This window comes from Colobus angolensis, unplaced genomic scaffold (assembly GCF_000951035.1).
Source record: "Colobus angolensis palliatus isolate OR3802 unplaced genomic scaffold, Cang.pa_1.0 Scaffold174, whole genome shotgun sequence".
NCBI classification, from domain to species: Eukaryota; Metazoa; Chordata; class Mammalia; order Primates; family Cercopithecidae; genus Colobus; species Colobus angolensis.
This window is the reverse complement of record NW_012114866.1, coordinates 707,903-717,217: the sequence shown is the minus strand read 5'-3', so window position 1 is coordinate 717,217 and position 9,315 is coordinate 707,903. Positions and strand designations below refer to the sequence as shown.

General features: G+C 36.8%; 1 protein-coding gene across 4 annotated transcripts in view; it reads right to left on the bottom strand.

Moving 5' to 3' along the window:
- NOX4 (NADPH oxidase 4) overlaps nucleotides 1–9,315 on the bottom strand; it is a 163,209-nt gene that overhangs the window by 107,447 nt on the left and 46,447 nt on the right. For all 4 annotated transcript variants that reach the window (XM_011938471.1, XM_011938468.1, XM_011938469.1 and 1 more), the window contains 2 exons: nucleotides 3,782–3,879; nucleotides 339–366 (listed from right to left, as the gene is read on the bottom strand). In XM_011938471.1, the coding sequence (XP_011793861.1) occupies nucleotides 339–366; nucleotides 3,782–3,879 (126 nt within the window). The remainder of the gene's footprint in view (nucleotides 1–338; nucleotides 367–3,781; nucleotides 3,880–9,315) is intronic.

The following is a 9,315-nucleotide window of genomic DNA, read 5'->3' as shown; positions in this document are numbered from 1 at the left end:
CTCTGTCATGCCCAGGCTGGAGTGCAGTGGCGCGATCTCAGCTAACTGCAATTTCTGCCTCCTGGGTTCAAGTGATTCTCCTGCCTCAGCCTCCTAAGTAGCTGGGATTACAGGCACCCGCCACCCACCACACCCGGCTAATTTTTTGTATTTTTAATAGAGATGGGGTTTCATCATGTTGATCAGGCTGATTTAGGGCTCCTGACCTCAGGTGATCCGCCTGCCTTGGCCTCCCAAAGTGCTGGGATTACAGGCATGAGCCAACGTGCCCAGCCCGATAATGTCTACTTTTAAAGATGTTCCTGAATCTAAAGAAAAGGCTAAGAATAACAACTTACCAGTTGTGAAGAGAAGTTTTCTAGGATCCTGAGAAAAAGAAAAAAAAAAAATAAGTGATTAAAAACTAAAGCACTGATGACATATAATTCTATAAAGAGTATGCAGTATCTACAAGCCATATATTTGTCATGTAAAATACTGTTTATCCAATGGAAGTGACAAAGACTCGATTAAGTTTCATAACATTTTCACAATGCTAGAGGAGATTACAACAAGCAAAAACCCAATTCACAGAAATCTATCCATCTGAGGCAAAATACTGGATGACTCAAAAGGCTTAGAAATTATTATTAATGGTTACCTACAAGCTAGTGACACTGGTTTTAAGCCTACCTTTAACCATTTTGAGCTCAATATCTTAGCCATAATGTTAAAGTATTATTATATACTCTGTTCACCAAAACCATGAAATTGCATCACAAGATGTGAAGACAGAATTAAAACCGATAAAATATGTAGGGGATTTGCACGTTGTAAGCTCAAGACAAAGAAGACTAATTTTCTATGTTTCAAAAATAGTGAAAAGTGGTGAGGATAAACAAAGATCAGTTTCTGCTACTTGGAAATATGAAACATTAATATTGTTATAATATTGTATGATTTCCTTTAAACTATATCTCTTATGCTCTAATGGGTTATAGTCAATACCCTTCTACCTTCTGGAAAACCAATCCCTACTAGATTTGTGAATTTATTTTTTATCACCATGGTGCTTAATATTTCACAAGCTTTTGAATTCCTTTCTTTGTGCCTCCATTGAATCAGGGGTCAGGCCAGACTATGTACTAAGAAGGAAACAATTTACATAGTGTCATTTGGGGGTCTTTGAATAAGGACCACTTGCCTAGGAATAGATCCTCACCTGGCTTAATTCAATTGACTTCTATTCCAACTATTACAAACATGGCTATAGGGTGATCTAAGAAAATTGAATGTATAAACAACCCATAAAAATATAATATGGGCCGAACAAAGTCGTAAGAATAGAAATGTGAATAAATACCTACGGAAACCCAGAAGATGGAACAATTAATATTACTAGAGAAAGAAAAGGAAGCATGAGAGTGAGAGATGTTTTCACAGTGGCAAGTTGAGGCAGATTTAGCTGGGCTATCAAGAAAGGGCAGCAGTCACAAGCTGGAGGGTGAGTCCTTCCATGCAGAGTACAAGCATAAAACAAGAACAATAGGGCATATGGTACAAAACCATCTTTTTCAAAAGCGGTTCACAAAATAACATATGTGTTGATTATATATATACACACATATATATAATATAATCAATTATCAATACAGCAATATATAATATATAATCTATATATAATAGATACGCCATATATATTTATGTATTCATTTAAATATATGTGTGTATATATTTATACACTTATTTTCATCTACATCTAATGCATTGCCTTGTACCTATTAGATGCTAAATACATATTTATTAAAAAGAGGGAAAAAAAAAGAGAGACATGAAAGAAGGAATACAAGAAGAAATAAACGCAGGGGAAATACTAACTTAAAACAATGAGTTGCCATTTTCATCCATCAGATTGGAAAAAAACAACAGAGATGAGTTGTAGAAATAGGCATTCTAATATTAGTTAGAAGTGTGAAAAAAGCAGAAGACTTTTTAAAAAGGAATTTGGCAGTGTCCATCAAAACTAAAAATGTGCAACCTTTTAAATCAAAATTCTCCAACTACGGATCTGTATAGAAGTGGACAAAGAAATACATTTATTGGAGTGTGGTTCATAACAAAAACTTAGAATCAACCTAAATGTCTGAATAAGAAAAAGACTAAAAATAAATTATGGCATAGTCATATGGAGAGAATGAGATAGATCAAGATATTTTGATACAATAAGCTATAAAAGTATATTTGTGGAAACAAGTAAATTGCCAAGGAATATATACCATAAAATGCCACTCAAAATATCAGAAAAAAATGTAATACACTGTGGCTTGTTTTGGAGGAGAAGCTTTCACTTTTAACTTCATTTACTTGAGAGTTTTAAAATATTTTATATTGAGCATGTATAACTTTTCAAAGAAAATAAATTTAAAAACCGAAAACCTTGAAATCACTAAAAATATTAGAACTTAAGCAAAAGTTTATTCCATTAAAATTAGAAAACCATTAAAGTTATTAAAGACATGAATTCTGAAAAGAGAAGAAAAGAAGAAAAAGAAACAAAGAAAATGTTGTAACAGGGGCAGAAAACAAGTAGCTAGTGATTTGAGCAGAGGGCAGCAGGAGAAAGGGAAGCAGATGGGAGTGAGACAGGGAGAAGTGGAGGCTGGGTCTGAAATAATTACATGTGAAGAGCCGTCACTGGCCTGCTAAGGAGCTGGAATTTTTCAGTGGCTCTCAGTGCTGGATGCACTCTACAAGCCTGTGAAACTTTTACAAATTATCAGTGCCTGCCTCCCAACCAAGACCAATTAGATCATGTTGATATTTTTTTTAAATACCAGTAGAGACAAGAGCTATATCAAAGGTTGCTGGCTATTTTGGTTTTGTGATTTGTTTCTGTATTTGTTGTTACTTTTTCATTAGTTTTGTTTTGAGGGGGAGGTCAAGCACGTGATCACAACAGTATTAAATCTAGAAAACTCTGGTGATATGTGGAGGAGAAAAAGGAGTGGGGAAGATGGGAAAAAATTTTAATAAGTCACTACTAAACTTAGTCTGCAGAACAGGAAAATTAGGATGGGGGGATGCTGATTAAATGGCACAGAATGGTTTGTTTTTGATGTAGTCTGGCATTGTGAAGCAAAGGCAGCCTGAGGATTGTATGAGAGCATCAACCAACAGAGACCTAACTGGCTGAGCATGTGCTGTTCATCAAGCTCTGGTCTGCACCTTGCACATATAACTTCATTTCATGGATGGCTTCACATGGAGAAAAGCACTATGTCAGATATTGCCTGCTACATAATTGAATTTAACATCACCTAATTCGAGGAATGTTTTTAAATGAATGAATCATGAAAACTCACTAACATTTTTTTAAGTAAAATAAATTGATTTATCCAGGATTCACAAATAATCAATCTACTTTTCTTTCCTTTTCCCCAAAACCTAGTATGTGAGTTATAAAGTATTTTTATCCTGTAATGGCACTGTCGACACTCTCAACTGAATGATAGGAATTAGACAGAAGCTGCTGGGAGTCAGAGGCAGACCTGAGTGGCAACCATGTGAACATTGCAGAATAAAAAAGTAGACATTCTACCAACTCCCACTTTCAGCAGGAGAGACTATGAAATAGTAATTACTTATATTTTCTATTGAAAAGGAATAAAACTCAATTTGACAACTGCATTTTAAAAGCACTCAAAAGGAGCAGTAAGGTACAAATATTCAGGGAAAAATCACAGACCCTCATTAGTCATCTCATGACAAGTGAAAGGAAAATGGGAAGACAGAGACCACCCACCTCATTTCGGTATCTTGCTGCATTCAGTTCAACAAAATCTTCACTGTAATTCACTGAGAAGTTGAGGGCATTCACCAGATGGGCAGCCACATGCACGCCTACAGAATCACACCAGGGGCAAGTTAGTGAGATTTTCATATATGCTCCATGTCAAGGACTCAGTTCTTCCTCCCCCTCAGTAAATACAGGGTCAAACTTTGACAGTTATATGGCCAATGAAATATTACATGGAAAGGTGAAGTTTTAAAGACACAAAAAACTTAACTATAAATAGTTTACCAAATGTTCAAAGGCTGTAATGAAACAACCCTAGTAAGTCAGGGATAAGAGAAACACACACACACACACACACAAACACATCCTCCCCCTTACACACACACAAAAATCCTCCCTCTAACACTCACACTCACACACACACACACATCCTCCCCCTAACACACACATACACACATCCTCCCTCTAACACACACACACACACACACCCTCCCCCATCACACACACACACATCCTCCCCTAACACACACACACACACACACATCCTCCCCCAACACACACACACACATCCTCCCCCTAACACACACACACACACCCTCCCCCTAACACACACACACATCCTCCTCTAACACACACACACACCCTCCCCCAACACACACACACACACCCTCCCCCCCACACACACCTTCCCCCAACACACACACCCTCCCCTATCACACACACACACAATCCTCCCAACACACACACACATCCTCCCCCAACACACACACATCCTCCCCCTAACACACACACACACACCCTCCCCCTAACACACACACATCCTCCTCTAACACACACACACACCCTCCCCCAACACACACACACACACCCTCCCCCCCACACACACCTTCCCCCAACACACACACCCTCCCCTATCACACACACACACAATCCTCCCAACACACACACACATCCTCCCCCAACACACACACATCCTCCCCCTAACACACACACACACATCCTCCCCCAATACACACACACACATATCCTCCCCCAACACACACAGACACACACACACACATACACACACACACACACACACTCTTACATAAATATGCATCTAATGATATGGGTATTTATTTATTTACTTGAGCACCTCCCTGATATTTTAGGTATTCCACATCTTTCACCTCTTCCATAGTTCCAAATCTGCTATTAATATGTATCTTGCATACTTCCCTACCCCATAAGGTAACTTATAGGCCACTGAAAGACTTTCAACTAATGGAAATTTTTCACAATCCACAGATTTAAATCATAATATTCTTAATCCAACAGAAAAAGCGTTGGGAATCACTTCATGGAACAAAATTCAGGAAAACAATAATCACAATAAACAAAGTGCTCAACTGACTCAGAGCTCACAGAAATAAGAGCAGTGTTAGGAAATTACTAGAGATGTGAAAATGAACTCATTTTGGCAAAGCTAGGGTAACAAAAATTATCTTGAAGAGGCTGGGTAAGGAAGGAAAAGTGAGATGTGCATGGGCCCATCACGCCTTCCCCCTTGCTCAAGCTTTGCTTGTAGGCAAAATAAGGTGTGAATTAACACCACATTTTAATGTATTGAAAAGCACAACAGGTAACTCGCTGGAAAATTTGTGATCTTGGCCATATTATTTGCCTTTCAGGGGCTTTAATTTACTTCTCTGTAAAATTATGGTGACAGAAGCGAAAGGCTTAATGAGATAAGTGATCTGATATTGCTTAGTAGTAAACCATTACAGTTCACAATAATTGCAGTACAATGGTTCAAAAGAAGACATAGCCTGGAATCTAGGAAACTTCATAATTTCCTACAACCCATAGTATGAGATATAGAGGGCTTAGAGTTCTAAGTTACTCACAAAAAAATGAAAGTGAGAGAGGACTAGAATGCTAAAACACCTAAAAGTTTATTTAAAGGATTTATAAGGTCCTTCAAGTAATCAAGTTAGAGGTAGGGGAAGAGTCCGGACTTATTACGAAGTTATAGTCATTAAGAATGTATGGTACTAGCAAAAGAAAAGAAAAATAGATTAATGGAACAGAATAGAGATCCCAGAAACCCACTCACATTAATACAGTCCATTTATCTTTGGCAAAAGAGCAAAAGCAATACAAAGAAGAAAATGCCTTTGTCACAAATGGAGCCGAAACAAGGAAGAATTCACATTTAAATAAATAAATCTAGACATAGATTTTACACTCTTCACAAAAGTTAACTCAAAATGAATCACAGACCCAAATGTAAAATGCAAAACTATAAAACTCCTCAAAGGAAACACAGGAAAAATGTCTATATGACTTTGGGTTTGGTGATGGCTTTTTAGACACAATGTCAGAGACATGATAAATGAAAGAATTGATAAGCTGGACTTCCTTAAAATTAGAATTTCAACTTTGCAAAAGACGTTGTGAACACCGTGAGAAGATAAGCCACAGACTGGGAAAAAGCATTTGCAAAAGACATATCGATAAAGGATTATTATAAAAATATATAAAGAACACTTAAAATTCAATAACAAGAAAACAAACAACCCAATTTAAAAAATGGACCAAAGATCTTAATAGATACCTCACCAAAGAAAATATACAGATGGCAAACAAGCATATAAAAAGATGATCCACATTATATACCATCAGAGAAACGCAAATTAAAATGATGAGTTACCACTATGTACCAATTAGAATGACCAAAATCCAGAATACTGATACCACCAAATATTGGTGAGATTGCACAGCAATAGAAACTCTCATTCACTGTAGGTGGGGGATGCAAAAAATGACACAACAACATTGGAAGTGAGTTTGGTGGTTTCTTAAAAACTACACATACTCTTATCCCACCATCTCACAATCACACTCTTGGATATTTACCCAAAGGAACTAAAAGCGTATGTCCACACAGAAACATGCATATTAAAGTTTACAGCAGCTTTGTTCATTATTGCCAAAATCTGGAAGCAACCAAGATGTTCTTCAATAGGTGAATAGATTAAAAATCTGTGGTACATCCAGACAAGGGAATATTATTTACCACTATAAAAAGATGAACTCTCAAGCCATGAAAAGACACAAAGGAAACTGAAATTCATATTACTAAGTGAAAGAAGCCCATGTGAAAAGGCTACATATTGCACGAGTCCAACTATATTACATTCTAGAAAAGGCAGAATTACAGAGACAGTAAAAAAGAAAATCAGTGGTTGTCTGGGGTTAGTGGGAAAGGAAGGTCACAAATAGGCAGAGCACAGAGGATTTTTAGGGCAATGAACTATTCTGCATGATACAATAATGGTGGGTACAGGTCATTACCCATTTGTACAAACCCAGAGAATGTATAGCATCAAATGTGAACCCTGATGTAAAGTATGAACTTTAGGATATAATGATATGTCAATTAATGCAAGTTTATCAACTGTAAAAATGTGTACCACTCTGGCATGGGATGTTGATAATGGGAGAGGCTATACATGCATGAGGACAAATGATATATGAAAACTCTCTATATATTCCTCTCAATATTGCTGTGAACCTAAATCTGCCCTACAGAAAAATAGTCTTTAAAAAAATGTTAAGAGAAAAAAAAATGGACAGGAAACTTAAAATGAGTTAAGTAACAAACAAGGACAAGTTTCCAAAGAAGTAAAACAAAGGATGTCTAGGTGTGACACAACAATGGCACAGGTATAAAATATTATTTAAACAAAACTCTCCATGTCATATAGCTTCATCAGTGCCCAAATGTATAGTAAAATAATCCTTTGATATTAAATTAAAAGTTTATATATTAACTACATCCTCTATGGCTACAAAATACAAAGTCATCTATGGAAGAATTACTATCCTTTCTAAATTTCTCTGAAAAAAAAAAGTCATAGGTAACAGCTATAGAAAATACATCATTAAGGGATATATTCACCTTTTTAAAGGACCTCTTAGGTCAAAAGAATGTGGGGCTTCTAATTTTAGGCAGCAAGGAAGCAGCTAGCCCAAGCACTTTGCATAGATTTTCTCATTTGATTCTCAAAACGAAACAATGTGGTAGGTAGAGTCATCCCTATTTTACAGATAAGAAATCCAAAGTAAAGAAGGGTAATATAGCGAAAGTCAGACCACTAGTGACTGAGAGAATGCAAATCCTCTGTAATATAAGCTCATGCTATCTCAGTCGCTTGGTTGCTCTCTAGTAGAAGCAGAATACTTGGACATGATTACAGATTAGAACAAATCGAGTCATGAATATGCTGGTTTCCTGATCCTCCTGCATTTCTGACCTTTCACTCTCCCTCTCCCTAATCTATCTCTAACCCTTACTACACCCTTGGTCCTTATCTCACCCTCACTAAAGTACTAATCCGATCCCTCAACTTCTCTCCATCTATCACCTGCAGAAGTGGAACAATCAGTTGGAAGAAATTCAGAGATAAAACAATGAAATTATCTGTTTCAACAATGCTTGGCAATTTTTTACAAAGCTAAAAGTATAATAATTGCTTGACAATAGCTGTATCAAAACATTCCTGAGTCAAAATGGCCCTACTATCAAAACAGCTATGTCATCAAATAATGGTCAGGTGAAAATACCAGGTGCTATGCCTCTGAAATAATTAACCCTTGCAGTTATTATATATTACAATTACTAATTCTATCCTAAGAATTTCTATTCATTTTCTCATTTTAGTCTTAAATCTGTGAGGTAAGTCCTGCTGTCAATCAAAACGGTAGGAGTTGTAATCCTAGTCTCTGATAAAACAGACTTTAAACCATCAAAGATCAAAAGAGACAAAGAAGGCCATTACATAATGGTAAAGGGATCAATTCAACAACAAGAGCTAACTATCCTAAATATATATGCACCCAATACAGGAGCACCCAGATTCCTAAAGCAAGTCCTTAGAGACCTACAAAGAGACTTAGCCTCCCACACAATAATAATGGGAGACTTTAATACCACACTGTCAACACGAGACAGATCAACGAGACAGAAAGTTAACAAGGATATCCAGGAATTGAACTCAACTCTGCATCAAGCGGACCTAATAGACATCTACAGAACTCTCCACCCGAAATCAACAGAATATACATTCTTCTCAGCACCACATCACACTTATTCCAAAACTGACCACATAGTGGGAAGTAAAGCACTCCTTAGCAAATGTAAAAGCACAGAAATTATAACAAACTGTCTCTCAGACCACAGTGTAATCAAACTAGAACTCAGGACTAAGAAATTCAGTCAAAACTGCTCAACTACATGGAAACTGAACAACCTGCTCCTGAGTGACTACAGGGTACATAAGGAAAGGAAGGCAGAAATAAAGATGTTCTTTGAAACCAATGAGAACAAAGACACAATATACCAGAATCTCTGAGACACGTTTAAAGTAGTTTGTAGAGAGAAATTTATAGCACTAAATGGATACAAGAGAAAGTAGGAAAGATCTAAAATTGACATCCTAACATCACAATTAAAAGAACTAGAGAAGCAAGAGCAAACACATTCAAAAGCTAGCAGA